General features: G+C 39.3%; 1 protein-coding gene across 1 annotated transcript; it reads right to left on the bottom strand.

Annotated features, from left to right (window-relative positions):
• Nucleotides 1-299: 299 nt before the first annotated feature.
• On the bottom strand, nucleotides 300-10,061 carry Lin7c (lin-7 cell polarity scaffold C). Its single transcript, XM_006980817.4, has 5 exons — nucleotides 9,972-10,061; nucleotides 6,805-6,923; nucleotides 6,227-6,298; nucleotides 4,710-4,919; nucleotides 300-4,081 (listed from the first exon to the last, which is right to left on the bottom strand). The coding sequence occupies exons 1-5, from the start codon at nucleotides 10,006-10,008 to the stop codon at nucleotides 3,926-3,928; spliced, it is 594 nt and encodes a 197-aa protein (XP_006980879.1). The 5' UTR covers nucleotides 10,009-10,061; the 3' UTR covers nucleotides 300-3,925.
• Between the last annotated feature and the right edge of the window lie 14,807 nt (nucleotides 10,062-24,868).

Here is a 24,868-nt window from a genome sequence, read left to right as displayed (position 1 = left end):
CAGGATCCTAGAGCTACTTAAAATACAGGGCCTACACGACTAGTATTTGTAGGCATCCTTCAAGAGCTTTGCAGACGAGATAGCAAAGAAACACTCATTACAGATGACAGATGAGGCAAAGCTCTGCAGAGCATTCTAATAGCACAGAAAAAGACCTTGTCTACGGTTCACAGAACGGAGGCCAAATAGGATTTAAAGAGAGTAGCTGGGTATCAGTCTACACCATCAATCACATCACACCACCTCTTAAAATAATGGGAGAGAAACTTCTGTTTATATTTTATGAAAGGCAAACAAAATACAGAAATCTGAAGTTTTATTTCAAGAACCACCACGGATTTTGCTTTACTCTATGTAAAGGTTATTATATACACAGCGTTCAGAAATACATCTATTTGTGGTTGTATCAGTTCTGTCAAATGCAAAGGACAAGCATGACTCATATAAATATATTTTAAATAAGCCTTAGAACCAGAGTTTAATTGCTAAATGATTCATCTATTGAAAAAGTACTGTTTCACATTCCAAATCATTTTCTCAAACTAAAAAGAGTACAAGTGTATCAAATCTTTGCCAATACTTTTAAAAACCATGTCCAGTTACAAATTAGTTTAAAACTTCTTGAAAATTAATAATCATGTGATGTTCCCCCATTATGTAACTATTATCACTTCAACAACCTTTGAAGAGACATTACTCATAAATTTTGGACAATTAAAAGCTACAAAATGAGATTGTTGCCAGAAGAGAAAAGAACTGTAAGTTAGAAAACACACAGATGTTTATTCAGGAGATACAATCACTAGGGTCCTTATGTCAATGATCATTGCACATTTATAATCACATGTATTTTTTTACGTCTATACCAAGTCATGCTGGCAACGCTTTCCAGGTAAGCCATAACCATATCTTCTATTAAATTCTATTCATTTTAACTGTAAACAAAGCACTTGAGCAAATACCTTAAGATTTTACACCAGGAAAATGAGCTTAACGATGAAAACATCAAGGACAAGGCTATGACAATGTAGGGTAGGGTGATGAGTGGAAGGAGCCATATGTGGACAGCACAGAATCCTTACTCACAGTGCTTTCACATCTGAAAATTTTAAACATGCTCTTTCAAAAAACTTTAAAAAATTTTTTTAAAGGTAAAGGGGGCAGAAAGAGAAAACCCTGAATTTTACTACTGAATTGTTGGTAGGTTTTATTTTTGTAAAAAGAAAAAAAGGAGGCCAGCCTGGTTTACATAATGAATTCCAAGATAGCCAGGGCTATGTAGAGACCCTGCTCTCCACCCCCTAAAAAAGTTAAATTGTAATTATTTTATATATAAGGAAAGCCAAATACCTTTTAAGTCCATAAAGAGGTACTAAGAAATACAATCAATCATTAAGTAGCTTCAAATTAAATGTACTTCCAGAGTCCAGTATAATTGGAAATTCCATGAGCCAGTGCTTTTCAAACCTTGGTGTCCATCAGAACTACACAGAATGAGCTTCTAAAGGCAATAGGGGGTAGACTTGGTCAAAACACATTATATAAAATTATTAACCAATACAGAAATGATTTTGACTTAGTTGTTATTGGAAGGGACCTAGGTATCAGTAAGTGCTAAGCTCTGTGGGGCATTCTAACATGCAGCTAAGATTGAGAATCACCAAGTCAACTCATTTTGAAATATTTAAGAGAGAAAACTGGGGCAAAGGGAAATTTGCATTTAAGTTACAAATGAAACAAACACCTATTATATATTTACGGTGTGCCTAGTTTTATTCACAAACTGTCCATCTATTAAAGTTCCTTCATTTCCTTATTACACAAGAAGACTATTGTACATTTGCCACTGAGTTTTCCTATGGTCAATATTTAAAATTCTGATGAGATACGAGAATTGCATCAATGAAATCAAGCTATTGCTACTCATGCTCAATAGTACCAAGCAAAGCTATGTATTTGGCTCCTTTAAGTTACTTTTATTTTAAGAATATAAATAGTTATCAGCCCACACAAAGAACAGATTGTGAATTACTGCAGAAGAAAGAGCTTACTCAATAAACTAAAAAAAGAAAAAAAAAGTAACTTGGCTGAAAGTCTGCAATCGCTGAAACATGAACCAGGAAGCTGTAATTATAGGAGCAACTGCAGCCACAGCAGCTAGGCTCAGACAAGGTTCCCAGGGCTACTTGCCCTGTGATGGAGGAATACGACCACAACAATAATATTACTGCTCTGTATGCACCAACTTTAATACAGAGTTTTACAACAAATAACTCTAATAATCTTACAGTTAAATTAAAATATGTCATACTCTTCTATACTACTTTGGTCTCAACATTTTAAAAACACATCAGCTAATTTTGAAAATACACAATTCAACATGATCCTATCAATATCAAGCACATTTTGTAGTGACATTCAACCATGCACAATCCAGTGTTCAATTCCTAACTGATAAATAACAATGCTGATTGACTTTTACTCTGAAAAAAAAAAAAAAATCACTGAAAACTGCAGATATCTTGTAAGACTGACAGTGCTCACAAACATGCAAAAATAGTACACACTTCCATTCTTCATTCTTGAAGGAATGTTACAAAATGCCCATTTTAAAAAAAAAATAAAGGTAATAAAGTTGTAGTTATGATAAATTCCTGCATTTCAACCCATCAGTTTCTTAACATCATCACTTAGACCCTCCACAAATGTTCCTATTATCTGTGACTGAAAATGAACCACCTTCGACTTCAGCTTTTAGAAGACAGTCACAATCACACATCGATAGCTGCCTTTTAGTAAAATGGTGACATCCAGTGGACAAATGGTAAAAAGCATTGTTCAAACTCCCACCACTATTCGAATCAAGACATGAAGCATTCTGAACCCCACTCACTGTGAGGCTTAAGAAGCTGCCTGTTTCTGTATCTTGACAAATCCTGCCTCCCCTTTCTGTCTTAAATCGGTACTGAAGCTGGGACAGTAATTATGTTGGGCTCTTCAGGCTCCACACCTGAAGTTATTACCTCATCTTGTTTCCATTTTTCTCAGCACAAACTGACTCATCTCTAGGCATGGAAGAACCGAAATATGAGAAATACATTTAAATACAAATGAATAGCATAAAAAATTTGAAAAGTCAAAATCTGAGCTTGTTTGCATTTATAATTTATGACATACTGTTAAATATAAATAAGGGATTTAATCAGTAATGCTAATAATCAAATTACATCCTCTCGCCTCACTGCTTAAATATTATGAAAGAATACATATTTTAGCAATGATTGCTTCAGTGTTTAAAAATTTACTTTTACAAATCAGTATAAATGAATACATTATACATTGTTTAAATAAAAATAAAAAGGTTCCACGACAGCTATGATTTACCACTGATGACAAATATTGTATGTGTGTTCTAGTACAAAATGCAGCAGCAACACCAACACTCAGTGTGATAACTGCTGAAGGCTAGACTGCCAGGGTTAATTTCTCGGAAAACTGAAAAGAAATTTCACAAAGAAATTGCAGTAATCAAAAGGAAGTTTTGGAGAACTGTTATTTGTAAATAAGTTGCCAAATGAAGAAAACCTCTTCTTAAAAAAAGACTAAGAATGTAAAAGTACACTTTAATATTAAAAAAGCATTTTTAAAAATCTATAACAACTTTGTGACAAAATCTGCATTTGAAAAAGGCCTGTAAAAACAGCAGGACAGAACTGCCCTCATCACCTTTTACTTTTTCTCGTGAGAAAAAAAGTGTATGCTTCTCTACAACCATAAGTGATGCTAAAATAGGCATTTATAAAATGGCAAGAAGATTTCACGGAAGTTTCTAGTGTTTTACAATCACTGGCACTGAGGCCATCAGTAGGTCACAAGTAAAACTTTTCTAGCTAAAAGCAAAGAGTAACATAATGTTTTTAAATGATTAGGTCTGTTGTCTGCGTTTTGCTGATCTCATTTTTTCAAAGCGTGATTCCATTTCTTCCAAGACTTTTGGCGTATAGCGTACAACTAGTTTAACCTTTCCTTGGGCTGCCTTCAGTAGCTCTACAGCTTTCTCATGATGTTCTCCTTCGACACTCTGAAAAAATGCACACACACAAAAACAATTAACAAGTAAATTAGTTTATAAGTAATCCAACCTGAAAAAGTGTTTAAAACACAATTAAGTAAAAATTGTAAATGTTACATCGTTTCAGCACTATAAAAATAATAATCTTACTATCTATCATTTTAATCAATGTGAAATCCTATGAGATACATTGTGCACACTACAGGAATTTACACACCATATTATTGCACTAGATCAGCAGTAAATCAAGTAACTGCCATTCTACACAAGGGAAATGTGGGTTTATCTCTAATTTATACACAGCTTGAGCTCCTCCAGAGCACTGCTGACTTACACCAGAGTGCTCTACAACCACCCTTAACGCACTGGGCTGGGATGCAACTCAGTGGCCAAGTGACTGCCTGGTATTCTGAGTTTGGTCTTCAGCCTAACAACAACCTCCACTACCACCAGCAAATCAAGACAACCACACAACACTGTACCAAGCAGTACCATCTGGGCTTCTCCCAAGGGATTTTAAAACTCAGTCTCAGAAGTTTTTCCCCTTTTATCTTGATTCGATTGATTGCTCCAGTGCACTCCCAAGTGGCTAAAACACATGACTTCAAACAGCAAACACAAATAGATTTATCTTTACCACTCCATTAACAGAAAGCAGCTGGTCTCCTCGTTTGAGGCCCCCATGTCTGTCAGCAATTCCACCTGGAATTATCCGTGAGATATAGATTGGAGAGTTTTGTTCTTTGCCTCCCATGATATTGAATCCAAGGCCCTCTTCTGTTTTGGGTAGCTCAACAACTCGGGGATGGGAGTGCCCTTCACTGGCAGCAAATGCAGCAACAGTAGCCTGAAAGAGAAATGCACACATCTAAGAACATAACAATTTTGAGGGGCTGGGGTTTAAATCGAGACTCAGATATGCTAAGCATGTGCACTGTTCTACATCTCTATCCTACAAAAGCCACTTTGGAATCACAAGCTTGTCATTTATGAGCCTCCACAACTTCACTGTAAGTCATCCAACAAGTTTGTACGAAATAACTAAAAATAATAAATACTCAAGAGATTATGTAGGAAATGAACTTCAGATCACTATTAGCTCCTCCAGATCTCAGAAATATGCTGCTACATGTGCCCAGGGCTGGTCAAGAAGGCTTGCCAAACAGACAGATGTGTAGATATTACAAGGGGAAGTCCTTCTTGAGTATGCCAACAGCCCCGAGTTTCAGAGCATAGAGACTGGTTCCTTTAGGGGCCCCTGAGCCAGACACAACCTTCCTACATAAATGTGTCCTTACATGAAGTCATTTTGGCTGCTATATTGTTTGTACCAAATACTATATAACAAAACCCTCAAAAAATTCAGTTTTCAGAAAGGAAGGACGCATATAACCTGTATGAATGTTTTTTGTTGCTTTAGTTAAAATATCTAGCTATAGCTAAAAAGAAAACAATATAGAAGAGATATATTATAACTATATTCTAATACAGGTCTATAGTCTGTTTCCTTTCCCTTCTCAAGGCACCATTTTCATTATGGATACTGAATGGAAAAACAGTATGAGAAGGAAGGAGGGGAAGTTGTTGAGACTTACTGAATACCAATTACTACGTCTGAGGCACTAAAAAGAGCCCATTTTATAAACAGAACTAAGGCTCACAAGCTCTCCAAATTCTGAGGGCTACACACATCAGAGGTAAACAAGTTCTTCTGGGGCTGGTGTCTGGGGGTGAAGGCAATGAAGTTTATAGAACAGGCTAGCTTCGAACTCTTCCTCTTCATGCCTCAGCCTGAAGTGCTAGGATTGCAGGTATGCTGACAAAACTTGCAAAAAATGTTTCTTTCTTTTCTGAGACAGGGTCTAATTTAGCCCAGGCTGGCTCCAAACATGTTAGGGAACCAAGATTAACCTTAAATTTCTGCTCCTCCTGCCTCTACTTCCCAAATGATGGGATTACAGACATATACCACCACACCTAGTTTTATGTGGTGCTAAGGATAGATGGATGCTTGCTTATGCATGCTAAGCAGACGCTCTATAAACTGAACTATACCCACACACCTCCCCAAACCCCAAGTTTCTATGGATCTAGTGATTTTGACAAAGGAAATCTATACCTTTAAGTACTTGTATTTAATGAAAACTCCAGTACCTTTGCAGTTGCATTAGCTCTCACTTCAGGGCTGCTACTGATGTCTACAGTTTCATAAACATGTTCATATACCTGTAAAACACAATGTTTTCATATTTAAATTCTGGAATATAGCTATGTTTGAGTTCTCTGAGAAGTTAACAAATATGTTAAATTTCCCAAATACATTTTTGTAAAATGTAAATGCTTTTCTATTTGGAATTTCAAAGGAATCTTTTTTTTTTTTCTTTTAAGGTGGTAGAACTGGGGGCTGAACCCAGAATTTCAAACACGTTAGGCATATACAAAACTTACCACTCAGTTCTACCACTGAGCTATATGCCCAGCTAAAAATTCCAAAAAATCAGAGACAAGACCATTTCTAATGTTTTCTTCCCTGCCCCACATCTCTTCTTTCTTTTTCTATAACTCACTATGTAGGCCAGGCTGGCCTGTCCCTCATTGGAATTCTCCTGCCTCACTCTCCCAAGTTATAGGCGCGAGACACCATGTCCAGCATTAGATTATTTTCTACCATATTTCTGAATCCAGATTTCAGTGTATTTCTGTAGCTGATTACCTTAACCATGGTAACTCACCTCCCTCACAGCATTGCAGAACTCACTCTGAAGGACTCTTTGCAAAGCCTGAAGTTTCTGAGGCGGCACCTCTCCACTCCTCTGTAGTTTTTCCAACAACTCAATTGCTCTGCAGATATCTACAGGGAAACAAAACACAAGTATTAATTCCTGCTAAGGATTCTCCGCATTCCTTTAGAACTTTGTAGCAGCTAATTAATCCAAAGGCTAGCCAGGTGTGGTGTCCAATATGGATACTCTTCACTCAGAGGCTGAGGCAGGATGATCACCTGTTAAAGGGCCGCCTGGGTTTTAATAAAGCCTCAAAAGCAAAGCAAACAACCAAAAAAACCCCAATTCCCCCAAGGACAAAAAATATCTAGTAGAAAAGAAAAATCTTTAATCAGAAAAGTTAACTGTTATCATGCATTATTTAGTCAATAAAAATTTACCTAATCATCTCGTTGGTAAGCAAAGCAGCCAACCAGTACAAGAGACCATGTGCAGTGACATCACTGTTACTTCCAGAAGGAAAACATGATACATATGTACATACACACTGTTCAATGACACAAAGAAATGCTGTGAGGCTTGCTAACACTGTTTTAATTCAGATATGTCCAAATATGGTTTACAAAACGGAAAGAAAAAAAAATAGCTTTATCAACCTGGTCTTGATGCTTCTGTGTAACCCTGAATAAGTTTCCCAGCCTGTTTTGCAGTTTTTCGCTGTAAAACAGCAATAATAGTACCTCATATGGAAAAAAGAAAAGGAAATAAAATGACATGCCATATTGGTATGGACTAATCTTAAGAAATATTAAGGGATTAGGGGTTAGAAAGACGGTTCAGCAGTTAAGAGCACTTCCGGATTCCCAGCATCCACTTGGGCATCTCACAATTATCTAAAACTCCAGTTTCAGGGATCTGACATGCTGGTCTGGCCCCCACCACCATCCAACACATACAACTTAAAAAGAAAAAAAAATTACAGAACCACATACACACATACATACTAGGTTACTGTGACTGGGGAATTTACAAATGTGTTTATGAACAAAGAACTTTAGAAAATGAAGACTCATGTTATAACACTATTAATCATGACCTCTGGTCTGACTTTTTTCTCCTAAGGATTTTCTGAACCCAAGGCTCAGTGTATTACTACCACTAATTAATCAAAATTCCAGAAAATTTTAATTGTGTTCATTTACCTCCAAAGACTAGAATAGCTACTGTTTTATATATTCTAATCCTTAATACTTTTGTCTTAAGTGGAGGAAGTTTTTGATTTCATGCTACACTAAAGAACCAGATATTTACTTCATAGAATTAGTTAGGACTTTTCTTTGCATGTGCAGATGAAAAAGTCCAAATAAACTTAGTAGAGAAGCAAAAAGTTGATTCAGTTTTAGATAATTAAAGGTTAAAGTGTTTCTAATTAAACAGACCACCTTTGCTCTGATTCCTTATCTCTGGAATGGCTAGTAAATGTTGTTTCAGGAGTTCTTGATTTACAAAATTACAACTTATTATCCACACTAAAAATCCTATAAATAGGCCTCCCGAATGTAACTCAGTGGTAGAGTGCTCACCTAACATGTACAATGCCCTCAACTCAATACCCAACGCGGTAGAAAGAAGGAAAGGGGACGAAGAGAGGAGAGAGGAGAGAGAAGGGAGTTCAACTAATCAACACTGGGAAACAAGCTAAAAACTCCATTAAATCTCAACTGTACCAAATATATGCTCACTAAGTTTGTGCTCTGGTGGATTATATTTTGATGAGTTAGAAGACAAACAGGAACTTGGTCATATATGCTGGTATTTTACCGTGAACTGTGAGAGTATCTATTAGGTCTGTCAGAATCCTCAAGGAGAATCAGACTTGATGCCATTCAACTTGGTGATCAACAACCAACTAGAGTACTTCATCCCCACCGATATTTTGAGCTTTCTACTGCATAACTGAAAACTTTGTAACAGCAAAAAGCAAATGCTAGAGGACAAGGGTCCACCCACAATTTGTGCTTCATTTAAACGTGTTAGAATCCTCCAATTACTCTAGTTAACACCAACAGATTTGTTCCACTCTACAAGGCACACTGACATACTCAAGAGGAAAGTGTCACAGCTGTAAGCCTACCTTAGTCTTTCCCAAGTTACCCTTTGTCATAAAACCACACTTCAATTAAAGCTCTGATAGGCTGGAGAGAAACAAGACCGAGGAAAGTGGTTCCTTGAAGTGCACCAACTTCAAAATTATTTCTTTCTTGGACAATATTGAGACTGCAATTACGAAAACTAATACATGCAAAGTAGTGTCAAACTCCATTCCACGCTTTGTTTGCCAACAGTACTCAAAATGCTTAACAGGTCCTTTCTGACTACTATGACTTTCAATTGTAAAAAGCTCGCCCCAATTTGAAATCTAACGATTTGGGCAGGGCAGAGTACAATGTTGGAAATCTGCAACTGGCCACTGGGAGAGTATTTCCACAATAGGTTTTTATTTTCCTTGACTGCTCTAAGAAGCAATCAACCAGCCTGGTTTGCCACTGCAGAGCTTATAAGTAAGAATAGCATCGCACTTGCAAGTGATTTACAACCAACTCCACCTAGTTACGTAATCTCCTTCGTAAGATCAAGTCAGTTGGATTGTTTTTAAAGCATCCTCTCCGGGACTGGAAGGAGTGCAAAAGATAAGAAATACCAGGAGGTTACGGTCAAAGCAAAGAAGGAGTCTGTGTTCAAACGGGGGCGAGGGAGTTTATGCAGGAATGTGTCTGCCAAGTGTATGGATCGGGGCAAGAAGGCACACTCATCTGTTCATGCACAGGGGCAATGGTGGCAGACAGTCCCGAGTCGCGTTGTGTGGCACTTGCTTTTCGGGTTTATGAAGCTGAAAGGCGCGTCGGCAGCGCGCACCCTGGGGAGCGCCCGTGTTTGCAGCCCTGGGCAGGTCTTAAGAACCGAGCTGCGCCCAGTGGGAGGAACCGAGGGGGTCTGGCGAGCTTTGAAACCGCGGCCAGCGCCTCCCGCGAGCAGCGCCCAGCACGAAGGCCGGGGAGGCGCTCGGGGTGTCAGCGCCCCGGCCACCTCGTCTCGGTTCCGGCTCCGGCTGGCCAAGCGCTCCGTCAGTGCCCACCCGCTCCACCCACCGCGGCCGCGACACCCGCCGCACTCACCCCGCTCCAGCCGGACAGGTTCCCCCAGCGCCGCCATCTTCTCTTTGGCGAGGCAGACCCACAGGAAATGACGACAGACAGGCCGCGGGGGACGGGGCCGGAAGCCGGAAGGCGGTAGTAACGCGAGAGCTAGGAGGATGCGGGTTCCCGCTGCAGAGCTGTGGCGGTTGAGGTTGCGCGGCCGACGGGTTTGCTTGAGTTCGTTGGTCTGTGCTCGCCCACTTCCAACCAACCACGCGAGGTCGGAAAGAACCGATATCCCGGCTTGTCCCCTGCCTCGGGGAAGTCACGTCCTTAATTCCAGGCCCTGCTTGGTCCACGGCAGCCTCAGGCCTTGGACCTGCACACTGACCGTCTCTCGACCGGTTTAAGCCTTCATATCCCAGATGGCTTTACTTTTAAAAAGCCACAATTCGAATCTTTCCCACGAGTGTTTCAGCAGAAGGGTCGACGAACAAAGTAATTGGCTGGGAGAGAAGGTGCTTCGATACACCACAAAGTTAACGCTTTTAATTGACCAAAATCTTTTGTAAATGAAGTATGAAGCATATATGTTGTGTTGTGGGTCCAATTTCTAATTTGTAAAAACAAAATTGTGTGTATAGGCCTTTTGCCTGCATGAATGTCTGGGCATCATTTACATGCCTGGTGCCTATGGAGGCCACAAGAGGGCATTGGATCTCCTAAAACTGGCACTAAAGATGGTTGTGAGCTGCCAGGGGGTGTTGAGACTCTAACCCCAGGTCTGCTGGAAGAGCAGCCCGTGCTCCTAAGGGTTGTGCCATCTCTCCAGCCCATCATAGGGCCACTTCTGAAAATTCTGTGAATCCAAATCCTTTGTCTCTAATTTAAGTGAAATAATTTTCATGAAATGACTAGCAAAGCCCTTGATGTGTGTTAAGTTCTCAACACCTCCAGGACAGGATTGTTTTAATACCTAACTGACTATCAGTGATCCACTCTTTCCATTGAACTATAGTTTTCTACATATTATTAGGTAGAGCCAATGCAGACTTTCTGTGTGAGACAGTTGAATTCCACCACTGGGCAGTGGTCTTCAAGCTTACTCATGCTCCATGCAAATTACGTAGGTTTTCTATGCTGATAAGAACTATTCTTATGAACTGGGGTTACACATTATTTAACTTTCCATCTCCCTATGCTTTTTTTCAATGTTTGAGAATCAAACCCACAGACTTATACATGCTACACAAATGCTCGATTACTGAACTACATCTTCTATCCTATCCTCTGTTCCTTTGCAATAGTCTTTTTCCATGTCTTTCATAATTATCACATAGTCATAAAATTCCCAGAATTCCAAGTTTCAGCAGAAGACCAAGAAGATTTCTGAAGAAGAAAAAGTCACCTTCTAAGGACCAGAAATCAGAACAGGATTCACTTTTCATTAACAACACTGGAAGAACACTGCATGTTATAAAATTTGTATAGAAAAATAATTCCCAAACTAGAATTCTCTGCTTGCTGCCTAGAGCTTCCACAGCAAAGTATAACAAGTAGAATGTCTTCAAACTGCAGATATTTATCTCGTATTTCTAAAACAAAGGCACCATGTTTCTTCTGAGTCTACACACACCCTTTCCTTGTCTCGATTTCTAGAAGTTTCCTGGCAGTCTTTGGTGTTCCTGACTTGCAGCTGTGTTATTCCAGTCTTTGTTTTCATTGTCACATGGCATTCTATTATTTCATCAGAGCATTTACTTATAAGAAGACCAGTTGTATTGGACCAGGGACCTGCTGTAATCCAGTGTGCCTTCACCTTAACTAGTTAGTTAAACAGTGGACCTTCTTCCAAATGCATTCTGATTCTTAGGTAAATGGTTTTTTAAAGGTGAGGATGAAATTTTCAGAACTGAAGGTATATCATAATATGTTTGAGGGCCATGGGTATTGATCACTGAACATTTGTCTAGCATGTCTGACACCCTGGGTTTGATCCCCAGAACCCAAATTTCATATTAAACATGTAAGTCCTTAAAAAATTACTTCCCACACATAATTTCTCAAAAGCAACTGGCAAATGTGCCCCATCAAAATTAGGAAGTTAAGCTGCAGCTGTAGCTTAGTGGTAGCACCTAGGATATACCTGACTCCTGAGTCCAATCCTCAGAAAACAGAGAACTAATGTAAGTTAAGATGATTCTAAAATGCTTGTTTATTGGTGAAATTATTAAGGTCACTCCACGTAGTTAAAAGGGAGGTTTATTTTGTGGGGTAACTTACAAGTGAAGCGATAGTTTCCAGGGTCTGGAAAAGGTGTAGCACAGTCGAGTGGTGTTCTCTGGAGAACTCTGCTGCGTCTACCTCCAGCGTCCAGGGTCCAGGAACCTAGAGGGCCCGGGTCTTCAGCATCCTCTCTCAGCCCCGCCTTGTAGGTGTAACCATTACTGAAGCCTCAGTGGGGGTTGGAGCTTCCAGGTCAAAGCTGGAATGACTACCCACTATACTTGTTTTATAGTATCTCAAGAGAAACAGAACCAATAGAATGTGTATACTCACATGGGTGCACATGTATGGACACACACACACACACACACACACACACACACACACACACACACAGATTTATCATGAGAGGTTAGTTCAAGTGATCATGAAAGGTAAGGAGTCTCAAGATCTGTGGCCTGCAAGAGTTGGAGATCCAGGAAACAAGACAGTAATAGTTTTAGTACAACATCAAAGATTAAAACAAACAAACAAACAAACAACAGAGGACTTAATGGTGTAAGTTCTAGTCTGGTTGAAGACCTGATGATCAGAAGCACTTGTTTAAGGCAGAAGGCATATAGACAGTTTTAACCAGAGAGAATGCTGTTTTTGTCCTCTCTTTTATCATATCTAGGCCCTCAAAGGAAAGATTAGATGATGCCTACCCACATTATTGATGGTGACCTTTTCTTAATTTATCAAGCAAATGCTAAGCTCTTTTGGAAACACCCCAATCCATCCAAAAATAATGTCTTATCAGCCATCTGGCCATCCTTTTGTTGTTGCTTTTAGTCAGGGTCTCTATGCAGCCCTGGCTGTCTTAAAACTTGCTATATAGACCAGGCTGCCTTCCAGCTTACAGAGATCCACTTTCTTCTGTCTCCAGAGTACTGGGATCAAAAGCTTGCGCTATCACTCTCCAGTTTGAGCATCTTTTAGCCCAGTAAAGTTGATACTTAAAGTTAACTGTTGACAGATTTTTTTATTGAGTTTAGGGGGAAGGCTGTCCCCCACCCCCCGGTGAGCAGCAGGCCTTACTCCAAAGCAGAGATGCAACAGATTACCTGGCTTGGCCTTACTGATAGCTCAGGTGGAGTGGGTCAGGAGCTCAGTTTACCTGCAGCAACATTTTTCCCCAGGAAGAAGTCATATTCATCTAAAGTGTCGAGATCATGAAACTCAACTTCGAGAAACTCAAGTTGGGTAACTGCCAGGCACTACTGGAGCTGGAGATGAAATCAGACTTCAAGTCAAATCTTCATGAGCTCAAAATTAAGATGGCCAAGCAAATCAAACTTGATGGTGCTTGGAGAGTGATTCTAATTGTTGTTCCAGTTTCTCAACTGAAACGTTCCCAGAAAATCCAAGTCCACCTAGTGTGTGAATTGGAGAAAAAGTTCACTATGAAGCATGTGTTCTTTATTGCTCTGGGGAGAATTCTGCTTAAGCCAACTTAATAAAACCATAAAAAAATAAGCCAAAGTGTCCCAGAAACCACACCCTGACTTTTGTGCATGATGCAACCTTGAGGACTTGGTCTCCTCAAGAGAAATTGTGAGCGAGAGGATCCACTGAAACTGGATGGCAGTTGGCTCATAAAAGCTCATTTAGACATAATGTGACAGAGCAGTGGAGCACAAGGTCAAAATTTTCTCCAGTTCTAGGGAATCTGAGGCTCTGCTGATATCTATGGGCACCAGACATGTATATGGTGCACATGCATGCATAGAGGCACAGCAGTCATACACATAAAATAAATCTTTAAATCCCAAAGAACCCAGTTACAGTCCTTTCTGAGTCTTCAAAGTGCTAGGATTACATGCACATGCCACCACAAATCTGACTAGATGTACTTTAATAAAATGAAAATAATGGAAAACAAAAACAATAGTATTAAATAAGAAAAAACTTGATATATTTTATCTTGGAATCTAAGTTGTATTAGATTTCTATTTAAAAATCATGTTTTTAAATAGAAATATTCACTTGGTTACATATTTTATAAAAAGGTATAAGGGACCTACATTACAAATACTGTTTGAATGCTTGGAGAGTGCAGGCAATTGGGCCAATAAGATGGTTGGGGGGCGGTGGGTGGGCAGCTTAAAGGTGCTTGCCACCAAAACTGAAGACCCGAGTTTGGTCCCTGGAATGTCAAGTGTAAGGAAAAACTGACTCCCAAAAGTTACTTCGGACCCCCCACATATACCATGGTACATGCCATTCACCCAATAAGTAAACGAAAAGAGAAAAGAAAACAGAAACAGAGGTTTTAAGGGTTTAAAGGTTAGGTGATTTTCATTTGTTAGATTTATAAAACTGTATTGTTTGGTGTTTGAATCTCACTGAGCTGAGGGGGGCGGGTGTCTATGGATTTGCTACCCTTGATCTCTAGTTCAATTAGCTGTGTTGGGCAGAAGTGATAACACGGGACTAAGTCCATGGACAGAACATCTTCTCTTAGACATGACTAGTGCATGGCAGGCAAAGTACTTGGCACTCTGATATAACACTGCTGTATTTGGGGCAACTTCTTAATTCTATAGGAGTAGCATCCCAAAATTATGGAAAAGTAATAGCCTACATATCAAGGGCCCTGTTTTCCAGTCAAAACTGGACCACTGTGGGGTTGTGTGATCTTGAGAATAAATTCTCACTTTTGATGAGTTTTCTCATTTATCAAAAACACTGAGGAAGACTTAACTGCAAATGAAAATTATTTGATGATATATACATAATGTACAGCAATTAATATAAACATTTATATAAATATATATTCTTTAAAACTTTGGGAATTTAATGAATCATAATCTCCAGGAAAGTCTCTGGTAATATACACTTTTTTCTCATATGTACTTACTGCTATATAGGTGCTGGGGATTGAACCCCGTCATTATACATGCTATTAATGTTGGAATCGACATTTTTAAAACTCAGTGATTCTGATGCACTCAGACTGACTCAGTGAACTCTTTTGGGGGTCCAAAAGATTATTCCTAGGGCCTTTTCCAACTAAAATTATTTTTTCTTTACAAGAGCACAGAGGCAAGTTATCAAGAGAATTACTAGAATCATAAAAAGAACATTCTTATATAGTGGGCAACATGTCCAGTTGATTTTAAAATCAGTTTTATATTATTTGAAGTACAGGTAAAGAAGAAAAAAAAAGTTCTAGGAGCTGCTTCTGAGTGGGACTGATATGAGTCAAGATGACAATCTGTTTGTCCTTAACATACAAAATGAGAGAACCAGCTATTGTGTAAAGAATGATCTCTTCTAAATGGATGACTCCATCACAGTTGGGGAGCACTGAAGACATGGGTCAGTGTTCTGTATCTCAGAGGCAATTCTGAGCCTGAACGAGGGGACAGCTTTAGCTCGTATGCCTCTGCCAGGCAATGAAGTCGTTCACACTGCCTTCTAACCAAGACTTTTTCTTCCTGTGGAAGAGATCTCTTCTCCAGTTGCCTCTCTCCCTGTCACTTCCTGCCTCAGAGGGAACTTTAAAATTAGAATGAGGAGAAGTCTGCATCTAGGCAAATCAAGTGAAAGCTAAATTATGCAAATTTAGTTTTTGTATAACAAATGAGAGTCCTAAGTAAGCTGTCAGGCAATGAAAACTTTTTTTTAAACCTAAGAGATGGTAACTGCATTAATAAAGTAAAAAGGGGAGTAGGTAGGTAAACCTGGGTGTAGGAGGCTGTCTAGGGAAAGAGGGAAAGTGGAAAGTAATATGATGAAGCAAGATGCTCTAATGGTTTACTATTTTATTGCCTGTGGTTCTGCAGGGAAACAGGCACAACTATATAAAATAGGAATTGAAGAGAGCTACATCTTTTAAAGACTTTTGATAGTGCAATTAAATCTTCAATTTACTCTTTTTTTTCCATCAGAGTTTATATGGTATTTATCCTTTAGAAAAGTAAAACTTTGGACAAATATCTTCTATTACTTCATGTGAATAACATGGTCAAATGCAAAATAGTTGGCATTTAAAATGAATTAAGTATGACGAGAATGTAGCTCAGTTTGCCTAACAGGCAAGAAAACCCGGATTCCCCGATACTACATAAACCAAGTGTGGTGTTCCGGGCCTTTAATTTCAACACTTGGGGTTAAAAGCAAGATCAGAAATCAGAGCTATTCTTGGTTGTATATTGAGTTTGAGGCCATCCTGGACTACAGGAGACCTTGTCTCTAACCAAGAAGACAAACAAGATTAATTAATATTTCACAGTACTTTACCTAATCGATTAAACCTGAAAGTATGGAGAAACATCTTCACTATTTGGAGGGTAATTTTTGTCAGAGAACTCAACTCTCACTCTGAGTTCCAGAGATCTAAAGTAACCCCTGCTTCTCTTGTTCGATGGATTTCAGACTATATTAAAGTGTAAGAGTTGACTTTTTAATGTCAATTGTTTCATCATCACTCTGAAGTACATATAAGGCACAGCTTGATGTATTTTTCTGGCATCCTCCTGACGCACCCTTGCCCTAAATAAATCTGTTTGCCAGGATCTTGTCGCTTAAATTAGCCATCTCAAACTCTTGATCCTGCCAACACAGGCAAATGTGCCAATGTTCTCAGCATCTCCTGGCACATGAGCTGTTGCCTTTTCTTTGGCTCTCTATGAGTACCTGGGGCCATCATACTTCCTTCACAAGTCTGACTGATGTGTCTCTGAGTAATAATTCAGGATTGGTTGGACTGACTCTGGGGTCTCTCCAGGGTGTGTGTCCTTCACCAAGTATTTTCAGTTATACAATGTATATTGTTCAGAATTTATCATGCACATACTTGCAGACTGGCAGAGCCACCTGCCAGAGATGAGAACCTTTTAAGTTGTTGTCAAACGTCATAAAATATGTTCCATGATTAATTTTGTGGGTACAGACTGGTTTTTGTACAGAGTCCAAAATTTGGGATATGTCACAGTGACTAAATGGCACTGGCATGCTGAATGAATTTGGAATTTGTTTTGTCAAGTGTGGGAGCAGGCACACAGATGGGCTTTGATCCAGTGGTGCCGCTTGGAATTCTCATTATAGCAATGATGTCACTTGTCACGTGGAGTTGGTGATAATCCTGCTAAATTATCAAAAAAGCATGACAAGAGAAAGGACTTAGCATGGAAAGTTTTCCCTATTATTGACATTGACTTAAAGAACATATGCTTTGTTTCCAAGTCCTAAAAACATACTTAGTAGAAATATAGGCTACAGAGGAAACTTGCAACCTTAAAGAAGGACCTACCTCATCTGGGTTCTCTTCTCAGAGAACATGAAACAAAACTGAGTTTTAGATTAGACTATGAAAAACACCTTTCAGCTCCAAGGTAGACCCTTTCTATATTATCTAATAAAGGTCAAGGAATTTTGCTTTATAAGAAAACCTTTGTCTTTTCAAAATATCAAGCAACTGTGCTGGGAAATGGAGAAATGCAAACAAAACTGACAAAAAAGCACAGGATATTTCTCATCAAGTTGGTGCATCACAACACTTCAGTGTTTGAAAAACATGCTCATGCTGCAGCTAACAGCGTGTTTAGAGGGAAATTGATAGCTTTAAGTACCTATATTAAAAAAAAAACAAAAACAAAACAAGATATCAAACCAGTCATATCAATCTTTATCTTAAGGTGTTTGAGAAGCACATGCTAAAAACCAAACTAAATAGAAGGGAAGGATGACAAAGACTTGAGCAGATGTAAAGGTAAATCCAGACAACACAAACTAGAAAATAGAGGAGAAACCAGAGCAGTGGGAGAACTGAAGCCAATATTTGATCTCTTCTCCCTTCTTTCCTTTCCTTTCTTTTCTTCCTTCCTTCCTTCTTTTTTTTTTTTTTTTTTTTTTTAAAGCGGAGTCCCATTATGCAACCCTGGCTGGCTTGGAACTCACCATGTGGATCAGGTTGGAGATCTAACTGTCTTTGCTTCCCAAATGCTAGTACTAAAGGCCCATACCACCACACCTGACCTCCATTATTTGATTTCTTGAAAAGATCAGCTCAGTGGAAATTCTTTAACAGGGCTGACCAAAAAAGAAAGGAATATCACAACTAGGAATAAAAGAGGTGACATAGCATTACTATCAACCTATGGGAATAAAAAGGAACATAAGGGAATGTTGTCTCTCTCCAGACATGCATATAGCACTGCATATACTATATATACCCATATATACATAAATGCAATTTGTTTAACTTTTTGACATATGTAATTCTAAATATTCATGCCACAGTTTCACAATGTAATTTTTTTATTTAAAAATTACCAAACATGGCATGAACATTTAAATTTTCTCAAATCTATAAAAAGTTGGGGGACATATATTTTGTTTAAAACTTCTGGTATAACATATAGCATAACATATATTTTCAAATTCCATTTTTATATTGTGAATCAGGATTAGATAAAGCTTCATACATATCCCTAAAGTGAAAAACAATGTGCATTTCCCATGTGAAACAAATCCAGAGATAAGTAATTTTGCACACCTATGATGGGTGGGTACCATGCTATTGGAGAAGCACCCCAGTTACTGTTATTTGTACCACTGTCCTCGGGTATGGGCCCCATAGTCAGATTCACTCATGATCTGTCGTGGACACTGGAGTTCTAGCCATTGCATATGAATTGTCCAATAGAAAAATAGACAATAAGGAGTTGCAAATGAATAAAATGTCCCTGCCCTGTCGGATCAATGGCCTTTTGTTTTTTTGTTCTGGTGTGTTGAAATGAGAATCTTGCTACATAGCTCAGCCTGGCTGGAACTTGCTGTACCTGCTTATGCTGGTTTCAAACTTGAGGTCCTCTTACCTCAGCCTCCCCATACTAGAATTACGGCTGTGTCCCACCATGTGTGTTGTGAACCAGCATGCTTTAAGCATCCTTTTTTGAAATTCTACAGAGTACTTTAACCTTTGTTTCATCTATCAGAAACTTGGTTACATGTCTCTGTCTACTGCAAAGGAACAAGAATAAGCTCACATATTTGTTCGTCTATGTGTATTTGTATGTATTATATTACAGGTTGATGTGTCGAAATATCTGACAAAAACAACTTAAGAGAGGGAGGATTTACTGTGGCTCACGGACTGACGGGAAATCATAGTAGAGTACATGGCAGTGCAGTGCACAGCTGGGCCCCTATGTCTTCACAGTGCAGGACATTGTACTTAGCCCAGAAGGAAACTAAAGACAGGCTGTCTCCCAATAACTTATTCTCTTCCTCCAGGCCCCAACTTCTAAAGGTCCCATAATTTGCCCCAACAGTGTCACTATCCAGAGAACTGATATTCAAACATACAAGCCCCCGAAGGATGGTTTTCATCCAAACCATGGCTATTTGCTTGTCTTCATCTTGGTAATTGACCCCATGGTCTTGTGCATGCTGAGAGCATAATCTACACAGACCTCACATCTAGTTCCAAAGCATGGAGCCCAGCTATGAAATCTCGGTTCTGACCCCAAGGAACAAGGGGAGATGAGTATTGTTCTAAACCTCTTGTGAGCTTTTACATATATCACAGTCTTTAAAACACTCTAAAATACAGTCCATGGAGCATTCTAGTCAACTGATTTCTCTCTACCAGTCACTTCCATTGCACTATTCAACCAGCCAACTCTAAAGCATTCATTGATCAGGAGGAGAGAGGACTATCTGATGGAGTTTTGCTCTCAAGGAACTTTCAAGCCATTGGAGCAAATTAGAGAGTCTAGGATGCTTTCACTCCATGACTTTAGAGTTTCTTCCTCTTATGACCTGGAACACTGGATAGTTTAAACTTCAGACTCTTTTAGTTTACAAACAAACTCACACTAAAATTCAAGCAAACTGTATCACTCTATTAATCTAAACTCAGTTTGAAGGTTAATATTTACTTAGGAAACAAAAGTTCCAGCTGGGCATTGTACACACCTGTAATCTAAAGAAGAGAAAGGATAGGGCAGGAGAATTAGAAAATTGAGACTAGCCTGAGCTACATGGCAAGACACAGTCTTAAGAAAAAGAAATGAAAACAGAAGTCCCACATGTGAACATGAAAACAAGGAAATAAATCCTTCAAATCTTTTTTTTTCATACTATAAACTTTCCAGGTATAGAGAAAAATCTTAGCAGTATTAGAATAATTTTTACCTACTCAGTCTTTGTACTCATACAGTCAATTAAATGGTTAGTCAGAAGACAAACAGACTGAGAAAATAGCCTGATCAATTAAATGTTGCAAGTGTGTCTTAATTACTCAGTATAGTAAGGTAGTGTGCTGGGCCCTAGAGAGTTTATTCTCTCAAACAGCTTATACACACAGTGGGAGGCGGGGGGGGGGGGGGGGGACGGCACTGGCTCATGGGACAAAGGAGTGGTGATGTTAAATGTTTTCATTGGAGTCCTTGCTATTCTTGTGGCTTTAGGGCAAGAATTTTAATAGAGATGCAAAGTGGTGTGGGATAGAGTAGGGAGAAATGATTTCTCACCAGAAGGAACAAAGGCAAGTCAGTGAGCAGAGGTGTTCAGCCAGGGGTTATTCTGAAGCCCATAGGACACCAGGCAGTATCTGGAGACATACCACTCCTTCCCTCCAGCTCCTCACAGTCCTGCCCTGCAGAACTGCACGTAGCTCCAAGCAGACAAGCCTGTCCACCTCCTCACATGCTTTTCTTTCTGAGTGATACATTTTTCTTTTTTGCCCAGCAAACTTTTGCTCATCCTTTAACACCAGTATCAGAGGCTGGGGCATAGTTCAGTTTTAGAATCCTTGCTTCAAATTCATGAGGCCCTGGTCTTCATTTCCAGCATCACTAACATAACTGAATGAATAATAAAGAATTCCAAATGTTTTGTTCTCTGGTACATGTGATGAAAATCACCAATAATGTACTGTATTTCCTCAAGTGCTTCTGTTTCTTGACCAGAGAATACCCCACTGTGTGTGTGTGTGTGTGTGTGTGTGTGTGTGTGTATACATGTATATGTGTGTGTGTTTATGCATGTGTATTTGTTTGCGTGTGTTTGTACATATATGTATATATGTACGTATATATGTATATGTGTGTATTCATGTATGTATGTGTGTCTGTATGTGTGTATGCATGCATGTTTGTATATGTGAGTTTGTGTTTATGCGTGTGTGTGTGTGTGTAAATGCATCTTATTCACCTCTGACTCTCCAGGAGATAGCAAATATTACCTAGGCTTCTTTTCTAATCTGAGTGGTCATCAGTTGAGTGAAGCATGGGTAGAGGAGTGAGTGGCAGAGGGGAGCTCTGTACCTACAGAGCCTTTGTTAGGTGCTTGTTAAAACAATATTTTCCTTCTTGTTAATGTTATATTTTGAGCTTCATCTCCTAGCTTAAATATTTCCTTCTGATAGATGATATGCTATCAGGAAGAACAAAAAGAATATGGCTTTAAGCCTTGGACGAATAGGCTAAAATCGTGTTTTAATATGCTTTTTAGAGTACTTCCCTGTTATTAATTTAACATTGACCTGCTTGTTATGATCCCATTATCAAGGAAACAATTATAAAAATCATTAAGAGCTTCTACAGATCTCAGCCACTGACTCATCTTGCTAGTTCTCAATGAACTTGACCTGAACTTCCCTCATTCAGAATATTAGGTAAAATTGTCTTTTTCTAAACATTACTGAGCATTTCTCCTTGGGCTGATTTTTGTGTTTTGCTGTTATTAATGCAAAGAAAGTTCTGTGCTGTGCAGAAACAGCTGCACACTTGGGACTGTGCCAGATATGGGTTAAAGACCCTTTCTGAAACACTGCACTCCATAGAAACTAAACAGTACTCTACCCCAGCAATTCTCAAGCCTTTAAGCCTTTAAACTGAAACACAAAGCATACCTGCATCTTTAGGCTGAAGTAAGACTTTCCAGGCATCAGAAACCTACACTTTCAGTGTAGCTAGCTTACCCTTTTTGCTGGTCATTTTGTCTTGTGTTATCCTCAAGAACTTAACCTTCTTCACAAATTGACAAGCTGCCTTGGTTAGTGACTCTTACTTCCTCTAGCATTAGGTTGGAAGCCAGAGCCACTTATCCTGGGTCCAAGGAAGTAGTGAATCTTATGTCAAAGTTTCAAAGGGTCCCAGAGTCCTGGCAAAATTCTGGCATAACTCTCTTTTTCCCCCCACCACTAAGAGTCTTCACAATCTGCCTAAGAGATGCTCAGGACAATCCTAACACTTCCCTTCTTATTCCAGGCTACCTGGTCATTCCTAAAGCCTACATCTATGTGATTAATTCTCTTTGCTGACCACACTTTCATTTCCCTCTCCTATCCATTTCAATGCCCTGACTTCTATCTCTAGCAAAAGTCCTGTGGTTTTAGCCTTCTTTATGAGTGTCTATTACACATTATTATTCTAAGTGAAGCCTGGACCTCCCAGTGTTTTGCTTTCTTGCATCCTAGCCAAGTGGTACTTTGTGTGTGTGTGTGTGTGTGTGTGTGTGTGTGTGTGTGTGTGTGTGTGTGTGTGTGTGTGTTTCCCTCCTCGTGTTACTTTTTGTTAAATAAGTAAGACTACCATGATCTCAGCCCCTTTTCTTAAAAATAAAGTATGACTTTTGTGGAGCCAGTGAAATAGAAGTTGTTGATGGTATGTATTTAAATTTGGGGTGAAATTTTAGATTTTGTTTCTTTTTCATCACTTCAAGCAGACCAAGTTCTCATCTCCCTTGAGGAATTTTTGTGTGGAAACAACGACGTTATGACTAACTATCCTTCCTATTGTAATCATCATCTTATTTGGGCTCATTTCTAATATTCCATGAAGAGTTAAGCCTCCAATTGACCCTCACCCATCCCAACAACACATCTGTCACAATTCTTTATGATATTCACTTCCATGTAGATCAGTGGACCTCAACCTTCCTAGTGTGGGGACACATAATATAGTTCCTCATGTTGTGGTGACTCCCAACCATAAAATTATTTGTTGATACTTCAGAACACTAATTTTGCTACTGTTGTGATTTGTAATGTAAATATATAATATGTAGGGTATCTGATATACAAACCCCAAGGGATCTTGATCTACAGGTTGAGAACCAATGATGAAGATAGTCATCTCAATACTTTGGCTTCTGAGTATTTGATCTGTTCCTCTGTAATCTGCAATGATCTCATGCCTTCCTAACCTTGGGCACTCATTCCTGCTGTGGATATTGCTCTATATAAATAAAACACTGATGGCCAGTGACCAGGCAGGAAGTAGGTTGCCAGGCAGGAAGTAGGTGGGACAAGGAGAGAGGAGAATTCTGGGAAGCGAAAGGCTGAGGAGGGAGACACTGCAGCCACCGCCAGGACAAGCAGCATGTAAAGACTCTGGTAAGCCACCAGCCACGTGGCAAGGTATAGATTTATAAAAATGGGTTAATTTAAGATAAAAGAACAGTTAGCAAGAAGCCTGCCACGGCCATACAGTTTATAAGTGATATAAGCATCTGAGTGATTATTTTAAAAATGGATTGTGGGACTGCGGCGCTTGGGGAATCTGGAGAGAAGCCCTCAAGCAACACATTCCCACAGGATGATCAATTTATATCCTACCCTGACACAGGCATGGATGTCCTTCCATCATCTCAGCCACTAGCATTCCCTTCTAGGACCATCAACTCAGATCTTTCTAGCTCACTAAAAATTCTTTGGATCACCATCTTTTCATTGTACTTCATATTCCACAGGTCCTCATTACCCCCTATAGATCCTAGATCTCAGTTCATCATGAAACTGGCTTTGTATACCCTGGCAATTCTCACATGCCCTTTTTTCTTTGGCAGAATTTCCATTCCAATTATGTAAAATAGTCTCCTCACTTTGCACCCCTTTCTGGTTATTACTTGACTAAAGAAAAATACCCAACTTTATTGTGTTGTCTCATTTTAAACTCATAAGCCATCAAATTCAAGTGTCCCTAGAAATTCTGATGGAATTCTCTACTCTGTTCATTCTTCACAACATTTCAATATCCCCCCCGCACCCCTCCCCCCACCCCCCCACCCCCCACCCCCTGCTTTTTTGGAGACAGGGTCTTCCTGTGTAACAGGCCTGGCTGTCCTGGAACTCACTTTGTAGACCAGGCTGGCCTTGAACTTGCAGAGATCTACCAGCTTCTGCCTCCTGAGTGTTGGGATTAAGAGCATGCACCACCACCACCTGACCCAATATTTTTCTTTCTCAAACTTTCAGCACATCTTCTTCACTCTCCTTTGGTATCTTCCATTCCCATTTTACTGAAAACATAAAGAATCAGAAGAGACCTTATACATTCAGCCTGTAACCTTTCTGATCTTTGCCATATGCTATACACCTTCTCAGTGTGTGTGTTTGTGTGTGTGTGTCCATGTTCCTATGTAAAACCTACTTCTCTTGTACACAGTTTCTCAGACCACAAGCCTTCTCAAGGATCAGAAGTACTACTCTAGCACTTTCAAAAGTAAGAGGTTCCCTATTCTTTCTTCTAAATTTTATTTCCATTAGCATATAAATACTGTACTTCTCATATTAAAATATTTTCCACCAATTCATATCACTTTCAAAACAAGACTTCTTCAAAGTGTAGTCCATATATACATAGTGTTCATTTCTTCTTCCCTTTTCCTTTTGAGCTACTTAATAAGACTTATCTAAACCATTTCACTCAAAC

This window comes from Peromyscus maniculatus, chromosome 4 (assembly GCF_049852395.1).
Source record: "Peromyscus maniculatus bairdii isolate BWxNUB_F1_BW_parent chromosome 4, HU_Pman_BW_mat_3.1, whole genome shotgun sequence".
Lineage (NCBI taxonomy): Eukaryota > Metazoa > Chordata > Mammalia > Rodentia > Cricetidae > Peromyscus > Peromyscus maniculatus.
This window is presented reverse-complemented; position numbering and strand designations above follow the sequence as displayed.